Source organism: Tarenaya hassleriana, unplaced genomic scaffold (assembly GCF_000463585.1).
Source record: "Tarenaya hassleriana unplaced genomic scaffold, ASM46358v1 Cleome6, whole genome shotgun sequence".
NCBI lineage: Eukaryota > Viridiplantae > Streptophyta > Magnoliopsida > Brassicales > Cleomaceae > Tarenaya > Tarenaya hassleriana.
The window spans coordinates 3,499,103-3,521,829 of record NW_010968505.1 but is presented as its reverse complement, the minus strand read 5'-3'; the positions used below and the strand labels follow the sequence as shown (position 1 = coordinate 3,521,829).

General features: G+C 34.0%; 4 protein-coding genes across 10 annotated transcripts in view; 2 read left to right on the top strand and 2 right to left on the bottom strand.

Moving 5' to 3' along the window:
• Positions 1-10,094: 10,094 nt before the first annotated feature.
• Positions 10,095-11,471, top strand: LOC104799331 (cytosolic sulfotransferase 15-like). The gene has a single exon (XM_010521789.2). It carries the CDS (start codon positions 10,189-10,191, stop codon positions 11,269-11,271), a length of 1,083 nt encoding a protein of 360 aa, XP_010520091.1. The 5' UTR covers positions 10,095-10,188; the 3' UTR covers positions 11,272-11,471.
• A 1,700-nt stretch (positions 11,472-13,171) lies between these two features.
• On the bottom strand, positions 13,172-14,170 carry LOC104799330 (protein MIZU-KUSSEI 1-like). Its single transcript, XM_010521787.1, has one exon. The coding sequence runs from the start codon at positions 14,147-14,149 to the stop codon at positions 13,295-13,297; it is 855 nt and encodes a 284-aa protein (XP_010520089.1). The 5' UTR covers positions 14,150-14,170; the 3' UTR covers positions 13,172-13,294.
• Positions 14,171-14,525: 355 nt separating this feature from the next.
• Positions 14,526-16,857, bottom strand: LOC104799328 (protein LNK3). 4 transcript variants are annotated; one of them, XM_010521784.2, is made up of 6 exons: positions 16,770-16,857; positions 15,902-16,231; positions 15,583-15,766; positions 15,313-15,432; positions 15,095-15,228; positions 14,526-14,972 (listed from the first exon to the last, which is right to left on the bottom strand). In XM_010521784.2, the coding sequence occupies exons 2-6, from the start codon at positions 16,219-16,221 to the stop codon at positions 14,819-14,821; spliced, it is 912 nt and encodes a 303-aa protein (XP_010520086.1). In that variant the 5' UTR covers positions 16,222-16,231; positions 16,770-16,857; the 3' UTR covers positions 14,526-14,818. The 4 variants fall into 4 exon arrangements, with proteins under 4 accessions (XP_010520086.1, XP_010520088.1, XP_010520087.1 ...); XM_010521786.1 differs by having other exon boundaries at positions 15,313-15,426; positions 16,646-16,843; XM_010521785.2 differs by having other exon boundaries at positions 15,583-15,763; positions 16,646-16,841.
• Positions 16,858-17,924: 1,067 nt separating this feature from the next.
• Positions 17,925-22,727, top strand: part of LOC104799327 (retinoblastoma-related protein 1-like) — a 6,292-nt gene continuing 1,489 nt past the window's right edge. For 2 of the 4 annotated variants that reach the window (XM_010521781.1, XM_010521779.1), the window contains exons 1-16: positions 17,925-18,185; positions 18,446-18,664; positions 18,774-18,878; positions 18,961-19,103; positions 19,193-19,289; positions 19,391-19,437; positions 19,658-19,856; positions 19,988-20,054; positions 20,150-20,329; positions 20,457-20,650; positions 20,734-21,607; positions 21,688-21,850; positions 21,960-22,032; positions 22,187-22,363; positions 22,455-22,574; positions 22,661-22,716. In XM_010521781.1, coding sequence (XP_010520083.1) covers positions 18,560-18,664; positions 18,774-18,878; positions 18,961-19,103; positions 19,193-19,289; positions 19,391-19,437; positions 19,658-19,856; positions 19,988-20,054; positions 20,150-20,329; positions 20,457-20,650; positions 20,734-21,607; positions 21,688-21,850; positions 21,960-22,032; positions 22,187-22,363; positions 22,455-22,574; positions 22,661-22,716 — 2,600 coding nt within the window. In that variant the 5' untranslated portion in view covers positions 17,925-18,185; positions 18,446-18,559. Of the gene's footprint in view, positions 18,186-18,445; positions 18,665-18,773; positions 18,879-18,960; positions 19,104-19,192; positions 19,290-19,390; positions 19,438-19,657; positions 19,857-19,987; positions 20,055-20,149; positions 20,330-20,456; positions 20,651-20,733; positions 21,608-21,687; positions 21,851-21,959; positions 22,033-22,186; positions 22,364-22,454; positions 22,575-22,660; positions 22,717-22,727 lie in introns of those variants that run through there. The other 2 variants (XM_010521780.1, XM_010521782.1) reach the window with 2 other exon arrangements.

Sequence of the window (22,727 nt, the reverse complement as noted above, 5' to 3'; positions counted from 1 at the left end):
TCCCCCCCCCCCCTTCAAGAGTGATATAAATGAGAATTGGCGCCATTTTCTTCGATCCCTACAGTTCCTGGCGTTTGGAGTCTAGGGTTTCTCCATTTCCAAATCTTCGAAAGTGAATTCGTTTCCACCAGTTCCAAATCGTCGAGGTAAATCTCGTCTCTCTCTCTCTCTCTCTCTCTCTCGTTGGGATCTTCGTCTCCATCTCCGTCTTCTTGCAAAACTCAAATTCGACTCCTGCTTGTTCTCGCTCGTTGGATAAAGTCAAATTTCTGAACATGTTGCTTAAGATTTTCTTCCTCCGGGAACTTGGGTCGGCATCGAGATGATATGTATCCGCTTCCTAATCAGATCAAAGTTCCCATTACATATCATTCACGATATCCCCTCTCATTCAAGTTCTAAACAGAGAAGAGAAGGCACATCTTCCCGTTATTTTGGGACAGACGCGGATACTTGAGGTTCGGATTCTCAGACAAGACCGAACTAATCCGAGAAAGGGAGAAGTCGAAGTCGAAGTCGAGGTCGAGGGATTCGTGTTCATTCCTACTATATGCTACAATAATGGCGTGGTTGATCTTTCTTTAATTATCCTGTATTTTTCCTTCCAGAGATACATGGTTTTCCCTATCCAGGCCAAATCCAAATGTGTGTGTGTGTATATATATTGCATATATTTATGTGGAATGCTTTATAAATTTTGTATAATTATTTAAAACTGAAAAAGTTCATGTATTTACTCTGAATAATTCACAATGATTTTCTGTGGAATTATCCCACCATTTTTTTTTACAAGTTAAAAAATTTTCAAACTATTTTTTAATTTAGGAATAATTAAGTAGACTTGTTTTATTTTAAAAAAAATTGCAACTTCGACGTTTTATATATGTAACATTTTTACATGTAGGCGTTTTCCCTTTTATTTATATATTTTATTAACTTTATAGGTATATATATATATATATATATATATATATTTAATTATTGTTTAAAAATCAATCGAGTATTTTTTTAATGTATTCTCATCAAATCTAAACCAAAAAAAGTAGAAAAAAGAGATATATTTCTTGAAAAGTATTCGTGGTATTAGCTCCCCCATTCATTCTAATAAATTTGATTTTAAGTAAATCAAATTACAAACTATAACAGGAAGATGCAGTATATTAGCAAGAATTTTAAAAAGCATTTGGAAAATAGAATTTACAATACATTAAAACGAACAATTTAGTAGACGTAAAAATATAGGGGTATTTATTTGTCAAATTAAAGATTAATATATATTTTGGTATATTTTATAAGATTTTGGTATTTTTGTAGGGTTTTTAAAAAGAAACAGAAGAAAAAAGTCAAGGGCTGCGGCTTGACGAAATGGGCAATGACAATAACGAGGATAACAAAAAAAAATGTGGGACATAATCCATTATATATAATTAATTTGGTCTTTGTAACCCAATCAAAAATTATTAGTCGATATCCAAATTTGAATAGTTCAACCACTCAATTATGATACAAAACGTATATTTATATGTCCCAAATTCAAATATTAAATTTAAAAAAAAGTGTATATTCCAAATTAAATAGGTTGGATTCGATTCCGAAATTAATCTATATCTTGGTATAGAACACTCGGTTACGAAATTAATCTGCTTTTTTTTTTGTTATGTCATTTGTCTCTGTCTTTTTCATTTTTTGGGCCGTGGGGGAGACATAAACCTAACCTAATTGACATCACTTGTACCCATATATATATGTGTTACCATATTGCATCACTTGTAAACTCATGCCTCGCTCTAGTGTGAATTTTTTTTATACATATATATCAATCTCCATAAATTGATATTTGTGTATGTGTGTTATGGTTTGTCGCGATTCTGTAGAAAAAAATATGTGAGAATAAGAAGATAATGATATGGAAATTTTGATATAAAAAGATATTAAAAGATAGAGATAAAGTTGAACAATCTTATAAACGTGTTTTGGGTGGAAGAATATATATATATATATAGATATATATAGTTAACGATCTAATATCCAGGTCGTTAATATTTCTTTCGATTTCATAACAATATATATATATATATAATTAGCTAAAAAAATATGAGTTGGAGTTTTGGGTATACTCTAAAAACAACCGGAAGTAATTGGAATTTGTATAAATGAATAAAATTTCAGAATATTTTTGTTCGATTACCTTTTTTTGTTCTATGTTTGCACGTATACAAAATATTAAAAAGATATAGTTAATGACTTCATTACTTGTTTCCTATAATATGCTCAACGTTCGGATTCTAATTCCAATAATTGTTGGGTTAAAAATATTACTCACAGCAGTAAAATTATAAAAAAACAAATATGGTACATACGGATAAAATAACAATATTTAGAACGATTAACTATTCCCTCTATTTCTTAATAAATAGATTATTTTTGTTTTAAAATAGTTGTCATTTTAAATTTTTTAGATAATCTCTAATAAAGATTTCTAATTTTATTTTTAATTAAAAATATTAAATTTAATGTGGATATGGTTTAATGAGGATATATATGATTTTAAAAAAAAATAAAAAATAAAAAATATAAAAAACCCTAAAACGATATTTATATTGGAAAAGTTTGAAGTGTACTTAACAAGTACCAAAGAAATAGAATTAATTTAGGAATTCTTGTTTCGTTAAATCATTGAATCGTGTGAATTAACTTTTTCATATGCCATCTTACAATATTAATTCAAAATCACTAATGGTATGGATTTCGATATTGGATAATGTATGAGATCTCACAAACCACTCGAAAGCTAATTTTACATGTTGGAATAACCACATCATACATAATCACTGTCAAATTTTTCGAGTTTTGTCATGTTTGTCTCTTAACTCAATTATTGTACCGTTCAATAAAAAATCTAGATTTTTCAAAAGTCGGAGAGTTAAATAACAACTTTTATGACAAAAAAAAATCATATTCATTTTGAAAAAGTACTCAAGAAACAGTCCAAAGATGATAACGGATTAGGGTCTATATTTTAGATTTGTATTACCTTTTAGTTTTAAGTTTTCGATTTTAAAAACTAAATTATATGGGTTTAATATTTTACTTAGCTTTCATTCTTTCATATTTGTTTTAGACTCTGTTTTTTTTATATAAAAAAACTTACTTTTATAAAGGATTTTCTTTTATATTAAGTTTTATAGTTGTTGAATTTAGTTTTAAAAATTATATACAATCACGTTTTTTATACGGTTATGTGTTATTATTTAATTCGGTTTCGGTTAACATTTTCTATCAGAATCCAAAGAACAATTCATTGGTTGCGTTGTGTTGTTATTCGAGGCAACGTGATCGTCAACCCAAAACGAGAGAAAACAAAGAAAAGTTGGGTCAATGTCTATTTCGCAATAAAATAAAATAAAATAAAATGGGGCAATGATAATAAAGATGTTGGCACAAAAATATTAAGTTTTGAACGTAACATTAAAATTCCATTTTCAAATTCATTATTTAGTCATTAATGGGATTGTAATTTCACCTATGCCCAATTCTAGTATCAAATTTACATGTAAAGTTATAACAATCCGTGACAAAATAGGTATTAATCTTTATAGTAAGGTTAATATCGTGAATAATCCATAACAAAGGTTGAGGGTATATGTCCATTAGAAACTTAATTGGGTATCGAGTTAGAGAGGATGATTATTTCGAGACATTGAAATAATATTGGATCCTTATAGATTCTAATGTAGCGAACGTGGTTTAATTTTGGTTAAACGAGAATGTGAGCCTATCCATTAGAAACTAAACAATTGAATCATTTTCAACAAAATATTTTTAAAAAATAAATTAAACTCAAAATATCTGTCGTCATATGTATCAATTTTGGTTAAACGAGAATGTGAGCCTATACCAATTGGTAGAGGATACTCTCTTGTCCTTGTGTGTGTATATATATATATATACAAGTATATATTAGGCCATGGCATGAACTCTCACTTACTGTATTTATTTATTGTAGGGATAATCGTATAAAAATACCCGAACTTTTACAAAAATTTCACATAAATACCCGAACTATAAAATTATCATATAAATACCTGAACTTTTCACAACTCTCACATAAATACCCAGATTTTTTATTTTTTTTTTCTAAATCAAACATCCGTCCGTTAACAGCGTCAATTTCAATCCAAAAAAGTGATGAGTCAGCCAAAAAAGTGATGAGTCAGCATTAAATATTTTATATGCTGATGACTCAGCATTAAACATCCAAATATTTTATATGCACTTAGTATTTATTTTTTAAATTGTTATAAAAATCTATACATTTTAAATAAAAAATATATTAAAATACATTTAAAAATATTTAAATTTAAAACTATAAAAAATTTTAAATTTAAATTTTAATATAAATATAAAACTTAAAAGATTTAAATTTTAATTTTTTGTAATATTTATAAAAATTTTAAATATTACAAAGAAATGAATTGATATAGATATTAAATTTAAATATGAAAATATTTATATAAATTCTATATCTAAAAATATTTACAATTAGTAAAATTTATTTAATTTTAAATACCCTTTTATAATTTAATTAATTTTTATCCAATTATAAATTATGTATTTTTGAATTTTGTTGAAAGTTTATGTGATTTAATTTTTGTTAAAATCATTTCTATTTTTATTCCAATTTAAATTTAGTTTAATTTAAAAATAAAATTTGATCTTTCTTAAATAATAAATTAAAATACAGTAATATTTTATTGAAATTAATTATTTTCAATTTTATATATCCAAAAAATTATTTAACGCTATTATTTAATGTCTACAATAAAAACAAATCATTACTTAATGGATAAACTTTCAACAAAATACATAATTTATAATTGTAAAAAATTAATTAATTTATAAAAGGGTATTTAATATTAAATACATTTTACTAATTGTAAATATTTTTAGATATAGAATCTATATAAATATTTTCATATCTAAATTTAATATCTATATCAATTCATTTCTTTGTAATATTTAAAATGTTTATAAATATTATAAGAAATTAAAATTAAAATCTTTTTAAGTTTTATATTTATATTAAGATTTAAATTTAAATTTTTTTTTATAGTTTTAAATTTAAATTTTTCAAATGTATTTTAATATATTTTTTATTTAAAATGTATAGATTTTTATAACAATTTAAAAATTAAATACTAAGCGCATATAAAATATTCGGATGTTTAATGCTGAGTCATCATCATATAAAATATTTCATATAAAATATTTAATGCTGATTCATCATTTTTTTGTTGACTAACCACTTTTTTGGATTGAAATTGACGTTGTTAACGGACGGATGTTTGATTTGGAAAACCAATTAAAAGTCTGGGTATTTATGTGAGAGTTATGAAAAGTTCAGGTATTTATATGACAATTATATAGTTCAGGCAGGGCCGTCTTAGAGCAAGTACAAATGGAGCATTTGTACAGGGCCCACAATTTGGGTGGGGCCCACATTTTTAAAAAAATTATTATATTTATAATTTACAACTATTATTTATTAAAAAAATTAAAATAACAAATTTTTTAAGTTTTGTTTAATTCACTTAAAAATATTTTTTTTACACTTTTTCAAATGAGGTAGGGCCCATTAAAAAATAAATTTTTTTATAAATTTATAATATTTAATATAAAATTAAAACTATTTTTTCCAAATCATTTATCGTAATAATCAATTAATAAATATTTTGAGTTATATGTAATCACCATATATTAAATTCATAATTTATTTCTATTAATATCATTAAATTTTTTAATTAATATAGTTTATAGTTATAATTTTTTTATAAATCTAAAATAAAATCTATATTATTCTAGAATAACATTGATTTTTTAACTCCAATTATTAAAAAATTATTTTTTATATCATATCATTTATTTTAAATATTTATTTTTAAAAATGATAAATCTTTAAAATATAATTTTTTATATCTTTTAATCATATATTATGATTATTTATTATTTCTAATAATATTATTATTATCATAATTATTGTTATTAATATTTTAATAATATTTATAAAAACATTATATTTATTTTTTTAAAATTAGAATTAAATTTTAAAATTAAAATAAATAAAATTTTTTTTGTACAGGGCCCCGAAAATGTTTGGGACGGCTCTGAGTTCAGGTATTTATGTGGAATTTTTGTAAAAGTTCGGGTATTTTTATGCGATTACCCCTTTATTTTATATATTTTTTTCTCAATTTCTTTTAATTGGCAAACGTATCAATGTTTGTTTGCATTTGTTTTTTGGAAATGTCGCTTTACGTCAACGTTTGCATGGACCACCATATTACGTGCCTTTGATCTGTCTATGATTTGAGTAGGTTAAGCGAAACAGTTGAATCGTACCATAAAAAAGTTCAAGTTGTATTATTGTGATGGCCCAACATATACAATAAATGCGTGTATATATATATATATATATAATTATGTGTGTCCAATCTAAACACGTTTCCAATGTTTTTTTTATGGAAAAAATATTCCAACAAATACGATTCTTTTGTAAAACAACAACAACAACAAAAAATAATAATAATAATAATAATAATAATAATAATAATAATAATAATAATAATAATAATAATAATAAAAACAACTTGCAAAGTGATAGAAATGTCTAGAGGTGGTTGCCAAATGGCCATGTAGAACCACGATGCCTCATTTGACACTCCAAAACTCTCTCTAGTGGATGTTGAGCATTTAACTTTGGATATTGTTGCTGTGCCAATTTTCTTTATTATTTTAATTTTAATATATATTAAAATTTTAATTTATTTTTAAAAAAAATAATAAAATGATCATAGCTTGAAACAAACGAAAAAACAAGAAATATAACAATATTGTCGATTATAAATAATAATAAATCAATGGATTTAGAAATATATCCAATGCTGAATTCAAATTATAAAATAGTGAATAATAATATATTCAGAACAATATATGCACCATAAAATAAAAATTTTATTTCTTATCAGTTTATAATTTATTTTTACCATATTTTAAACATAATTCAATTTTCTCATCTATTAAATACCATCTGGAAATTTTTCTTTAAAAATATATTAAAATTAAAATATAGGTAGTAAAAATCCAAAAATAATTATAAAAGTATAATAATATAAAAAAATATAATTTAATTAAAATAAATAACTAAAAATGATAATAAGTAAAATAGAATGAATGATATATATATATATATATATATATATAAGATAATATTTTTTTAGTATTATATTTATTTATTTTTGTTAAAACAACTTATTAAAACTAATGTTGTATGGTACATTATGATTTTAAAATATTTTTTAATCTAAAAATACAGAAATAAATATAAAATTTAAGTTTTTAGAAAGTTATTAAATAATAAAAATTTAAAAAGAAATAATGAGTAAAAAATAATTTAAAATATCATTATGAAAAATTAACTAAAAATAAAAATTGATAAAACAAAATGAAAAATTTTCTAAGGTTTAAAAATTGAAAGTTTAATAAGATAAATTAAAATAATTGAATAAATATCAAATAAGAATTTATTAAAATAAATGAGATGAATACATTAAAATAAATTTTAAGTAAAAAATTAAAAGCAAAAAATTAATATATAAAAGTGAAAAACTTGTATAAAGAAACTACTAAATTTAGAATAAAAATATAAATTTAATTATATAATGTATAATAGAAATAAATAGATAAAAAATAAAGAAAGATATCAGAAATCATAAAAGTATAACTTCCATACAATAAAGTTTTTTAATATTTGAGTTTTTGAGTCTTTTATTTATTGTAAAACGAATATAGAAATCGGATGCTTGCTTTTATAATTTTGGGAATAAAAAAGTTGTACCTCACGGTGGACAGCTAAAACATAAATTAATTTGGTTCGACGTCTTAATCCAACACGCAATCCGCCCTACTCTATTAAAAAGTCGGCTGCATGTGTCACCCACAAACACACACATGACATGTCACATGTGTATGTGTGCGTATAAAAGGAATAGGATAAAATAGAGAAGTGGGCCCATGGGAATATGACAAAAGAGATAAGTGGGTCCACCATGGGTTTATATATATAAAATGAATATGATAAAAGAAACCGGGAATATGATCAAATTAGAGAAGGGGGGGCTACGGGTTCATGCACAAATGTACGTGTATGTATATATATATATATATGGAATATGATAGAGAGGTGGGGCCATAGGTTTATGAACATTGCGTTTGAGGCTTCACATGCACTCGTCAATGTCGTCATTGATTCCATTGGATCCAACTGCTCCCTCTCTCTTAAAAAAATGTTTGATCTTTTAGATACTTATCCGGTGGTTATCCGAGTGGAGTCTGTGTAATAAAATAATAATAATAAGGGATCGGTTTTAGGAATATTAGGTTAGTGATGCTGACTATTTCTGATTATCATTTCGTGCAAGTCGACATTTACTTTCATTAAACTATATATTATATATGGTGATAACAAATTAAGTAGTTAAAAATATAATGGAGCTCTCTCTCGAGATTTCATCTTTTATAACGTGTGTACGAATCTGCGTACCAAATTAAATAAGCCGAAGCCAATATAGAAGAACCCCTTCACCGCTATGAATACTCGAGCGTAAAATCTATATGTATATATAGTAAGTACACTACTATTAATTTTTGTGGTTGGGGTTGTTGATAGACACCATCGTTACATAAATTATTTTTTTTGTTAACCAAATTGGTTTATTAGACTTTCGATCTAACCACATATACCCTGAACCGAAAGACAATCTTGCTACAATTAAATGTATTTTTTTTCTCTAACAGCCACTGGGACAAGGGCAACACATTTTTTTTGGGCGGAATTCAAGTCAAAATCTATAGATATACGGATTTTAAATCGTAATATTCGGAAGAGATTTCAGTTTATATTTATGTTATATGGCATGGGGCTTGTGGCTGCCTAATAAGTTGATGTGGGGCCATGAGTTAGGACCACTGGGCAACAACTAGAAACTTGCCTAAGAGGAATGTGATTGGGAGTGAACCAATTGGGATAAAGATGAACTGCTTGAGATCCGTATGTAAACTAACTTCCTCACAAGACCGGATTTTTTCTTCTTTCTATACATTGTTTTTGCATCCATATGCGATGAACTTTCTCTCCTGTTTTTATTTATTTATTTATTTATTTATTTTTTGTTATTTTATTTTACTTTCTTGTCCTTACGTGACATCGACTTGCACGAGGCGCTTTGAAAATTTTGGTCTATAAATGATAAAGATATGAAAAAAAGAAAAGAAAATGAAAGACACCATGATCAGAACCGTAGAACGGAGGATCCATTGACTAGCTATTTAGTTTGACCACAACTCATACTTCATATTATATTTTAGAATCCGAATTCATGATTTTATTAATTGATATGCGACGGAAATCATCACACATCAATTGATATGATTTTCATAATTTACAAATCATAAATTAGTTACAAAACGAGAAAAGTATCTGACTCGCATATCCAAAAACTTGAAAAAAAAATGAGTAGATCACGAAGCCATCGCAAGTCGACCAGAAAAATACAAAGACCGGAGAAGAAAAACTTGTACATCGGCGACAGATTTTCGGGAAAAAAAAATAGTTATGAGGGCCCAGAAAAAGAAACAATAGGTTCTAACAAGGGGTGGGTGATTCGGTTCCATGTATGGAATGGAACCCCGATATAATCTAAACCGATCTGAAATCAATCGATAAAACCGTGACTCAGTTCAGGAATTATCAAAAATATTCTTACTTAGGACTTCAGATCATATCATTCATTGGGAATAAATGAGAGAAAACGTAAAAGATGAAAAGTTTTAGTAGTATTAATTAGACCACTGACCATGCACAACTAACATCAAGAACACGCGCCCACAGAGACAATACTCTCGAGAAGAAATCAAGTGGGGTTAAACCTCTCCCTTTAACAAGCCATTTTTCACGTGTGCAAATAAGTATGACCCATTTGGGTCTTTCACACCCCATGCAGGAAAAAAAAAAACGTTATATAAAGCGAACCACCTCACGGAAACTAAATCCACACAACCAAAAAAAAAAAATCTATATTTACCCAAAAATAAAATAAAAAAGAAGGAAAGAACAAGTACATACCAAAGACAATGGCGGCCTCTAGCATGACGGCAATCCCTGCTTCCGCAGGTTGTCATAAGATCGAGCTAATGAAGGAAGGAGGCCTAGAGGGCAACGACAAGTACGTAAGCGGAGGAGGAGAGGAAGAAGAAGAAGGGTTGAGTTCCGAGTGCAGAGAGTTATTGGATTCACTTCCCAGAGAGAGAGGATGGAGAACTCGATATCTTTACCTGTTTCAAGAGTTTTGGTGCCAAGCCAAGGAGATTCAATCTATAATGTCCTTTCAGAAACATTTCAAATCAGTGGACGGTGATATCATAATCGCAACCATACCTAAATCTGGAACCACCTGGTTGAAGGCCTTGACGTTTGCTCTTGTTAACCGTCACAGCTTCCCGGTCTCGTCGAGTGGCCATCCTCTTCTCACTTCAAATCCTCATGATCTCATACCTTTCTTTGAGTACAAGCTTTATGCAAACCACCGTTATATCCCCCACCTCTCCCATATTCCAAGCCCGAGAACTTTTGCCACCCACGTTCCTTTCGGTTCCCTGAAAGATTCAATCAAGAACTCCAATGTTAAAGTCGTGTACCTTTGTCGGAACCCGTTCGACACATTTGTCTCTTCTTGGCATTATGTCAACAACATAAAATCTGAATCTACAAGCCCGATTTCGCTAGACGAAGGTTTTGATTTGTATTGCAGGGGAGTCATTGGGTTTGGCCCCTTCTGGGAGCACATGTTGGGATACTGGAAAGAGAGCTTGGAGCGACCAGACAGACTGTTGTTTTTGCAATACGAGGACATGAAGGAAGACATAGAGTCAAACTTGAAGAAGCTGGCTGATTTCTTGGGACTCCCTTTCACAGAAGAAGAGGAAAAACAAGGTGTTGCAAGGGAGATTGCAAAGTTGTGCAGCTTTGACAATCTGAGGAACTTGGAAGTCAACAAATCCAGCAAATCCATCAAGAACTTCGAGAACAGGTTCTTGTTTAGGAAAGGTCAAGTGTCTGACTGGATGAACTATCTTCGCCCTTCTCAGGCGGAGAGATTATCCAAATTAGTGGATGAGAAGTTAGGAGACTCTGGCCTCGCTTTCAAGTGCAATTGACAGAGAAATCTATCAGAAGCAGGTCACATAACATTTCCACTTCATCTGATAGAGGTGAATTGTTGAGACCAAATCTATCAAAGAGGGCTGTTATTGTTTCCAAGCATCTTTTTCTTCTGTACTTCATGCACGATTTATGTAACTATCCGTGTTGCTAATTCCTTCATGCATTAGTGAAATACACATCCTACCTTATTTCATGAGAAAAATGTTTCCTGTTCTAAATCTCTGCGTGTCCGCTTAGCTACAAGAGTTTACCATAAACCCGAATGACAACACATGCAATCAAGAAAATACAAGGACATCAGAAAATAACTCCAAAGGATTTCACGACATGCCGGTGTTGGCCGGGAAACACTAAAAGACTCCCTACGCCAACGATATTAAGCAAGATGTAAAATTGAAGCCTTAACCATTCCGTTCGATTTCTCCAAAAGTCTTAATGAAGCAACTAAAGCCTACTAGATGTTGTCCAAGGTGGGCAGAACAAGTGGTAAAGTGGGGCAATTAAAAGCCATACGGTCACGAGTTCGGAGCTTGGACAATTCACCAATATCAAAAACAAAAAAGAAGCCTACTAGATGCTGTGTTATCCATGCCACTTGTTCTAGAAAAAGAAAAACTATTAGCCACTTGCGGCAAAAACTGAGTCAGCCATTTTCATCCGATCGTCAACCAACTTAAAGAAAACAAGCAGCTAAAATCTTCTAGATTTTGTATTATCCATGAAGCCACAGACAGTGATATCGGGTTTCTGTTCCTTTTTTGAAACAATATCATTTCGAGCCTTTCACCTCGCACAAACAATTTTCTCTCCACCTCTCTAACCCTGGCAGTTTTTTAGTGGCCAAGAATATACTTCTTCCATAACAGCAACAGCAATCCACTTGCAAAGCTTCGCATTCACGGAACAGAGAGCTTAGATCCGAATCAGAACAAAAGTCGTGGCAACAAATCACAAAACCGGAAGCCTAAACTAAGCACACGACAAACTCCGAAATCATAAGGAATCATTCCTTCCTTACAGTATAGAAATCGATCAAAGAAATCCTAAAACAAACGACGATTCTTACTGCTAAACCAAACAACAGTAAACAACTTCAAACTCGGCAAAAAAAAACCTCGCTAGGATCAGATACAAAAACGGAGAATCAAGACACGAACACAGGAAAGCAAAGGAGAGAAAACCTTAACAGCATCATGGAGAGACTCTCGAACCGTCATTTCGCCCTTTTCGTCGTCCTTGATCGGAGCGCGAACGAATGACTGTCGCGGAGTGAAACTGAAACTGATGCCGAAAGGGAAAAAAAAAGAAAAAATTGGTTTTCCGTAGGGATTTTTTACATTTAGGCCCACTACGGAGAATGGGTCAAACATATGGGCTTTCTTTATTTTAGAGAAGGCCCAATTTATAGGCCTTCGTCAAAAAGTGGGCCCGAGTATCTTGCCGGCTAACCGGAACAAAGTAAACCGTGAAAATAGCATCGTCTATAATTTTAAACTAATAAAATAGTATACGTTTTAAACATTTTTTTTATGAAATTGTGTTTAATATAACAACGAAAATGTGTACCGTTTTACTAAGATATACATGGTTTAGTGCTTAAATTTTAGATTAGATTTTTTCTGATTGAAAATGTTGTAGTTTTACAAATATTATTTTCAATACCCTTGTATATATCATTTCACTATTTTTTTCCCTAAACTTATATCCGAAATCATATATAGTAAAAATATCAATTAGTAATGATTATCAATGTTGGTTATAATATTTTCACAATCGCTGAACACAAATATTCGTTGACAATGGATTGAGACAATATTTTACATCCTAAAAGCTGAATTATCCGAATCTATAATGGGATAACTCTAAATTTTGAAATTAAATGTTCCATTTGCTTATATGCTAAGGCCCCAACCCCCAAAACATTCGCATACTTATAAATATTCAGGTTTACATAATAAATTTCAGATTAATTACGAAATCAAAAGCTTATTTTTTTTTTATTATAAAAAATTGTATCTAAATCCGAACGAAGAAGATGCTGAGCTCAGGCCCACCATTCCCGTCAGGGTTCATCATGTAATACGTCTCTGAATCTCTCGACCCAATCACCCTCTCGAAAGGTGCCCTCATGTACGTCAGATCTCCCTCCGCCGCCGCCGCTCCGCCACCCTGCTCCGCCGCACCTCCGACGCAGCTGTTCACCGGCAAAACTCCGGCGCCCATCGACCCCGCGTGGAGCATCTGCATCACCAACAGATCCTCGTCCGTGGACTGTCTCTTCACGCCGTAACCTGATTTCCGACCATTGCAGTACAGTGTCCAAATGGGTTCGTCGATGATTTTGATCTTCGCGCTGGGTTTTTTCTCGCACTCCAACGCGATTCTCACCAGACCCACCCCCAGATCCTGTAGCAATTTCCCCGTCGGGATCGATAGTTCCAGCAGCAGAATCGGCAGCGAACGCGGGTTCTCCTGAATCGCGATGTTAACACGCGTTTTCCGGTACCCAAACAGCGTTCCCGTAACGCGGGTACCGCCGTGAACGTGGTTCTCGTGGAGACGCGTTCCTCCGCCGACGGGGAATTTACACATCGGCGTTATGATCGGAAGTGACCGGAAAACTGACCTGACGCGGCGGAGGAGCTTTGTCGATTTAGAGCCGCCGCTGGATTTGTTCTTCCCCGACGGCTGCTCTAGCGTAATCGCCGGCCGCGACGCAGACGCAGACGCTTTTTTGGAAGTCGGGCTTCCGAGCGGTGAGATCGTTGTAGGCGTTATCCTCGGCGTTAGCGGTGGTGTTGTCATTTCATGCAACTGAGAAATAATCCTCGACAAATACAAATGAAATGTAACGCAACAAATTTTATACATGAAATGATTAATGGTACGCACGATGAGTCGAATATATATTTGTTTAATATATGCAAACGTGAGTCTACTGTCTACAGTTTACATATATATAATATATATCTGTTCAGGTCGCCGGTTTAAGTTCATGGTGCGCTTACGTGGATTAATTTAAATTTAAGATGGATTTAAATTAATTTAGTAAAGCTATAGCTCATTAGCTCTGACTATTTCTCGGCAATGCTGTTCCGAAGGTTGTTTCCCACTTCGATCGGGAAATAGTTTCAATTTTCTTCCTTAATTTTTTTTAAATTATTATTTTCACTTTTCTATTTATTTTCAAATTTTACACATTATAATCTGTTATTTTCTATAATAATAAGATGGTCATAACGAAAAATATTTAGAAATTTACCTGTTTTTAGACTTCATTCAAATTACAAAAAATAACTGTTTATTTTTCAAAAAAAAAAAAAAACCCATCAAAGGCATGTTAGTGATGGAAGAAGGGATTCCACCAAGACAAGATCCTAATCTGAAGCTTGGAACATCATTGCACATATATATATAATATATAGATATATATATACACAAAACATAAAAGACGCATTCAATATCATTTGCTTCAGAGACCATGATGATTGTTTGTTCCAGATGCATCTTTACAGGATCTGTTCCGGTCCCTGGCTGGTTTCAGTAACGCGTTCTCCGTTTAGAGCTGCCTTCTGATCCTTTTTCGGGCAGGGGAAACATTTCTATGTTGGATTCCATCTTGTTGAATGTGAGGTTCGCAATGGCCCGATCGATCGAGTTCGTTTCCGATTCAGTCCCATGTTGTCTCCTTGACCTGCGACCAAACACAAGATTACGTTTCTTGTCCATCATTACGACTTCTTCACGCAAATTGGGCATCAAGGAAAAAAAAATCAAGATCCAGCAAGAAAAGCTTTGGAACAGACGATTCTGTACCTGATTCTATCGCTCTGATCACCGCCGTGTGAGCCACGAGCTTGCGCGGGACGGTGGTCTTCTGGGTCATGTACCGAGTTCTTGGCGAGACGGTAAAAGGTGTCGCGGAAGCATTTCCTCGTCTCGTCAGTCAACTATTACCGAAACATCGACCATTGTAAGTTTTTGTTATGAAGTAAACCTTGGTCATTTGTTGCTGGTAATCCGCATTCTCTAACCTTTTCGGTAGCCCTTTGTAGATCGTGTAGGACTTCTTCTTCCATCGATGCCTCAACCTCCGAGTATTCATTCGACCTGTCCCCCTCGGATAGGTCCAAGACCGTGAACGGCCGCTGCCCCTTGAACCAAAAGACAAAAGTGCAGAATTGTATAACGTAAGTCCACATACAAAATGTTAAGAATGATCCAAATGGGTTGCAGAGGCAACTATGAAACCAATAGTATGTGTGTATATAGATCAAGATTCTCTTTCAAGAATAAGAGCTTACCTTCAAAGGCATGTCATGGCAAGGTCCAGAGCTGCAGGGGGCAAAAGGGGACATGGGAACATCACAGCTAAGACTGTCAACAAACGTAGAAGAATCGACGTAATCATTCGACGGCTTCAGACAACCGAGCCCCGAGGACGGATCACGGCTCCAGTTCCCTGGAACATCCTCCAAAATGGAACTTCTTCAGTCAAACCGGAAACAAAAACATGAGAGAAAACAGTTACATCTGAAACATAAGACTAATGCCAAATATCCCGACCAATGCCAATTATCCTACATGATGGTAAATCAAATAACTGAAAGAACGTGGCTGTACAGGAATATATCATCCATTTGTTGGATTCCGTCGAAATCATGAAGCTGCCGATGATCGTCCTTCGTTTCACTGCAGAGATCAGCGTATATATTCAACTTCTTCGACTCTTGGATTGACCTTGTCTCCATCTGACTGTATAACCCGCCGCTGAACCCATGGTTCATTGCGTCATAGTGATCCATGATGAAGCATTTCTCGGGAGCTTCTGGAATGTTCATGGCCCATCCACCCCAAAAATCTGGAGCTGCGAACGCGTCCGATGATTCTTGACACTTTGGCACAACAAAATCATCAAAACTCCTCCCTAGATACCCATCCATTACGACTCAGCTGAAGAAATCAAGGTATTATTGTCAGAAACTACGAGAAACACACAAATACCAGGATTCAGACACAACTTCAACACACAAACCTTACAGGAAACAGTCACAGATATCGAAATTGCTACTGTAGAAATGATTTGAAACGACCCTTTACATAGATACATCAAGTTTCAGAAAAGCTAGATGCAACAGATGAACACTTGAGGAAACAGGGAATCTCAAAGAAAAAAGACCCATCTTCGGAACAAGAACACCTTCAAGATTGAACTAACAGTTCCGAAGAATCATCAGATTAGAGAAAAGCTATGGACAACTGGAGATCCCTCGCCACAAATCAAAGAATCTGAAGAAACGAATCTACTGAACTTCGACGAAACGAAAGAAAAAAAGGGATTAAACCCTGAAGGAAAAAAACCCTCACCTTGCAACGAATCAAAGACAAGAACTCGACCAGACCCAAATCACAAACTCGATCGAACGACAAGACCCAGATGAACAAAAATCCTTGGGTCAATCAGCGAAGGATATGAAAATGGTCTCTTCACCTGAAAGCAAAAGTTGAGAGGCGGCTGAGCGTGTGTGTGTGTGTTTTGTTATGTGTTCATTGTTTATTGCTCTGTAGTAGTAAGAGAGACGGCAACTTGCAGGAGGCACGCGCGTGGAGAGCGCGTGATCAACTTTTCAACTTATTTCGTGGCCCAGATTTCATCGATGAGATTCGTGGTCTATATCTCTCCTCCATCTAAACCGCCTTTCTCATTGGTCCACGTGTAAATCATATCTTTTATCCCATAGTCGGTTTCCCGGAAAAAAATTAATTTTTTTGGCACTTTCTGTAATTCCGAAAATACCCCGGCAAGCGATCGATGATTGAAGAACCGGTTGGTCGTCTGGGAATTGACACGTGGGCAAGTGGGCCGATCTCGTGTTTACACGTGTCGGCTACTATGTGGAGTGATCAGACACGTGGTTTCTGTTAAGCGGTGGAGTGAAACAGTAAATTTATTAGGGTGAAGGTCAAAACTGGAAAATACAGTATACTTCCCTTGGGCCCTATAAGCCCAAGGCCCAAAATCTAGAATTGGACCAGATCAAGTCTCTCTTTCATGAAAAAAATGGTAACAGTGTACTCTTATTCCCCTGACCAAACAAGCCCGTAAAATAGTTCCCCATTTAAAACGGGATCAAACCAATACGTCGCCGGGCGTTACGCCGTCACGGTAACACAAACGCCGTCAACGCCAGGGAACATCCGATTTATTAACCCTCACAACAATTTATCCATTTTTTTTCGGAAAAAATATAAATAGTCTGAATCTCTATTTAAATAATGTATTCAAAAGTTTTTTCGTAAACATTATTTTTATCTACTATTTTTCGAATTCTTTTAAAATGTATTCGATTTTTCCAAGTTTCAAATAGGAAAATAGGAAGACATTAAATAAAAACTCAAAATTTAAATTTAGAGAAATCGGATGGATTTATGAAATTAAAAATGGAAATAATTCAAAGAAATGTAAAGATCGGGATTTATTTCTCTACTTTCCAAGTGTTTTATTCAGGTAACGACAGTGAGAGAGTTTTGGCGGTAAACACGGGGTCTTAATGTATTACGTGGCGGTTTCTCATTGGCTGATGATGTTTATTATATATATCGCCACACATGTGCGAGCCTCGTGCGTGTTGTTTTCCCGCGCGAGACAATCCCTCTCACAAAAAAGGGTCCCAAAGCTAGAGAGAGAAAGAGAAACAGACAGACGTTGAGAGAGAGAGAGAGAGAGTGGATGAACACAGGATAAGAGGGAAGATTTTAGGGTTTTGCGTGGAAACGTCTCTTCTTAATTCGTCGATTTGACCGTTGAAGACGCTGTTTGTAGCTGGCTTTTGCTCGTTTTTCTCGTTCTTCGCGGTTCAGGAGAATCGTCGAGGTTTTGTTTCGGAATCTGTGGGAGAAAAAGATCGTAAGATCCTTTTTCTCTTGGTTTTTTCTTAGATTTGAAATATGATGTTTCGGTAAATTCAACTCGAAGAATCTTTTTCGCTTGTCGATTGTAATTTTGACGGGGTTTTGGTTAAAGTAATCAATTTTAGGAAAATGCCTACTTTTCCTTGTTAATAGCTTCAATATTGCTCTTTGATTTTGCGAAGAACTGCAATACGTTGAACTCGTGAGCTTGAAATTGGACAATATTTTTTTTTGGGGTTGTTTCTTCAATCAAAGGGGTTTAGGGTTTTACGAGATCTCTCCGCCGTTCACCTCGCCGTAACTGTAATTTCCGCCGCCGCCATCGCTGTCTTCGGTCTTCTCCTGTAAGCTCTCGGTCCTTTGGAGACTATGGAAGAAGTTCAGGTTCAGCCTCCTGTCACTCCATCCATCGAGGCCAGAGGGAAAGCGAGTGAAATGGATGTCACTGAAGCATCTTTCATGGACTTATGCGAGGTATATAAATATAATGTCTTCAATGTTCTAAACTGTATGAGAGGTCGTTGATTGTCTAGACGAATTGAAAATTGTAGTTTTGAGACTTGGAGGTGATGCTTTATTGCAGAAAGGACTATCTATTGAGGGGATCAAGCGCAGTGAAGCTTTGAAACTGTTCAAAGAAACCAAACAGATTTTATCAGCAAATACTTCTAGCATTGGAAGCGGAACGGTGAAATATATTTGTTCTGTTTTCTCGTGCTTTATTGGTTAATGGTGGGCGAGTACGAGTAACGAGCTTCTTTTCTTGTCAGGCGGAAGAAGCAGAGAGGTTCTGGTTTGCATTTATCTTGTATTCCGTGAAAAGTCTAAGCGAGCGGAAAGAAGAAAACCTTCAGGGCGTGTCTAGTGATAATGGCCTTAATTTATGTCAAATATTGAGGGTTCTAAAGCTAAAGTGCGTAATTACCAATTCAGTCCATTGTTCTTTATCTCCGTTCTTTGACTCAGTAGTGGAATCCGTTTCTCCTTCCTTTGTGTTTTCAGCATTGTGGATTTCTTTAAGGAGTTACCTCAGTTTGTGGTGAAGGCTGGCCCTGTCTTGCGTGAACTCTATGGAACAGACTGGGAAAACAGACTTCAGGTACCGATTTATGTGTTTTAATATGCTTTTGGTTTCAAGCCATTGGTTTTTGCACCTGTCTCTCACATCTTTTGTTGCTTTTTGCTAATTTCATATATTAGGCGAAGGAGTTGCAGGCAAACTTTGTGCATCTTAGCCTTCTAAGCAAGTGGGTCTAGCTTCTTTAGTTGACACTCCTTTGTCATTTTTGTGTTTCTAATAACTGATACAGAGAAAGAGTTCTGTTCGTCTTTACATTAAGCAGTATTCTATCTGCTTTTCAGTAATTAACTATTAGAAATCTCAGATGCCTGTCATCATGTTAAAATCTTCTGTGATTTTTTTTATGATTAATGTGACTTCTTTTGTTGGCCATGTCTTGATTACAGATACTATAAGCGTGCATATCGGGAATTCTTCTTGACAAATGACACTAATGTGGAAAAGGATTTGAATTGTGAAGCTTCTGTTAGCCATGTGTCTGACTATTACCGTTTCGGATGGCTATTATTTTTGGCACTCCGAATCCATGCATTCAGCCGTTTTAAGGACCTCGTGACTTGTACAAATGGCTTAGTCGCTATATTGGTTAGTGAATACCTATGGAGTTTTCCCTAATCTTTCATTCATCTCCTTGCCTATATACTAAATTAATTGAAAATAATGAAGTGATCATGTGTATAGGCTAACTTTTCTTTGTTGTTGGCTTTTGTTGTCAGGCTATTTTGATTATACACGTACCTCGTCAGTTTAGGAATTTCAACCTCCAAGACTCTCGACGCTTTGGTAAGTGTTTTCCGATTCTAAGTTCAATTGAATGACTTACCATGATGACATGCACAATGTTTATCCACTATTCTTGTTTTATTGATATGTCGCAGTTAAGAAAGATGGCAAAGGCATAGATCTGCTTGCTTCACTTTGCAACATCTATGACACGTCAGAAGATGAATTGAAGATAACAATGGAGAAAGCAAATAATCTTATTGAAACAATATTGAAGAAAAAGCCTTCTCTAGCATCCAAGTGTCAAACTGACAAATTAGAGAATATTGACCCAGGTTTTTCTTTTTCTTTTCATCCCTCACGACCTAGATTTATCTTTGATAATCTTTTATTCACAGTTGTATGAATTTTCTGTACCATCATCTATTTTTTTTCTTTCTGAAATTGGGTTTTCAATGGCAGATGGCTTAGCCTACTTTGAAGATTTATTGGATGAGACATCCATCTCAAGTAGTTTAAGTACGTTAGAAAAAGATTATGATGATGCAATTTGTAACAAAGGTGAACTTGATGAGAGGATGTTCATCAATGAAGAGGATAGCCTACTTGGTTCAGGAAGCTTATCTGGAGGAGCTGTAAATATGACTGGTGTCAAGGTAAGCGCCATAGAATATTTCCTTCCCTTTTTTTTTTTGCTTGGGCAGAGGTCAGTATTACCATGTTTTTGTAATTTCTGCAGCGGAAAATTGAATTGTTGGGTTCACCTGCAAGGACAGTCACAAGCCCACTCTCTCCTCTCCGGTCACCCTCTACTTCTATAACAAATGGTGTTAGTAATAACAACAAGACAATAGCAACTCCGGTGAGTACAGCAATGACAACTGCAAAGTGGCTCCGGACTGTTATATGCCCACTTCCATCAAAACCTTCTCCCGAGTTGGAACATTTCCTTAAATCATGTGACAAAGATATAACAAATGATGTCACGCGGAGGGCACATATAATATTGGAGGCTATATTTCCAAATAGTTCCCTTGGTGATCGGTGCACAGGTGGAAGCCTACAAAGTGTTAACCTGATGGATGACATATGGATAGAGCAAAGGAGATCAGAAGCCCTCAAGTTATACTATCGGGTTCTTGAAGCGATGTGTAAAGCAGAAGCTCAACTTTTGCATGCAAGCAATTTAACCTCTTTATTGACGAATGAGAGATTTCATCGATGCATGCTTGCATGCTCAGCTGAATTGGTTCTAGCAACCCACAAGACAATAACAATGTTGTTCCCTGCTGTCCTGGAGAGGACTGGCATCACAGCTTTTGATCTCAGCAAAGTGATAGAGAGTTTCATCAGACATGAAGATTCTCTTCCCAGAGAGTTGAGACGACACTTGAACTCATTGGAGGAACGGCTCCTAGAAAGTATGGTGTGGGAAAAGGGTTCGTCAATGTACAACTCTCTGATTGTTGCTAGACCACCTCTTTCATCAGAGATCAATCGCCTGGGACTATTAGCTGAACCAATGCCCTCTCTAGACGCAATTGCTGCACTTATTAACTTCTCCGGAGGATCATCTCCTGCTTCTGCTGTCCCAAAGCATGAACTTTGCCCAGGTAAATTTCTTTCAGTTTTTTGTAAAGTAATGGTTTTCTGTGTAAAGATCTTGCCAAAACTTTTTATAATTGTCTCACAGGACAAAATGTGGATGTTAGATCACCTAAAAGGCTCTGCAGTGAATACCAGAGTGTTTTGGTGGAACGCAATTCCTTTACATCGCCAATTAAGGATCGTCTATTGACACTTGGAAACCTTAAATCAAAGATGCTGCCACCTCCTCTGCAGTCTGCCTTTGCCAGGTATTAGTTTTTGTTGATTATGGTCGGAAGGCCGAGTTCTTCACTATTCCTGACTTGTTATCTCCCTCCATTTACTTGTTGAAATTACCTTTTTCTACTTCATCTACAGTCCAACACGGCCAAACCCAGGTGGTGGAGGAGAAACCTGTGCTGAAACTGGGATCAACATTTTCTTCACAAAGGTACTAGAAATCAAATCAATCCAGATTCGTTTCAGCATAGCTTTTAGTAAAAGATTAAGCATAAATGTAGCGTATAAATATGATTAGATAATTTGCTCTTTCAGTATATGCATATTGTGATACATTCATGGTTACTCTTGATGGTTCTTCCCAGATCAATAAATTGGCTGCTGTGAGAATCAATGGGATGATTGAAAGGCTACAGCTTTCTCAGCAAATGAGGGAGAGTGTATATTGTCTCTTTCAGCGAGTACTTAGTCAACAGACTTCTCTTTTCTTCAATCGGCATATCGACCAGATAATCCTTTGTTGCTTCTACGGAATGGCCAAGGTTCGTTGAGAGTGTGATTCAAGGTTTTACTCTAATGCTTTTCTAGTTTATGCTCTCCTTTCACTTGCAACTATTTATGAACCGTTTGCAGATATCCCAAATGAGCCTCACTTTTAGGGAAATAATATACAACTACCGGAAGCAACCCCAATGCAAGCCACAGGTTTTCCGCAGCGTTTTTGTTGATTCACGACAAGGACGCCGACCTGGGGTATACCTAGAAAACCTTCTTAGACCAAAACAATGTCGTTTACTGTGTGGAGAAGACTTAAGTTGTTTCAATATCCGATTTCACAGAGAGTGGGAGGATCAGATCATGTTGATATCATCACATTTTACAACGAGGTGTTTATTCCTGCTGTAA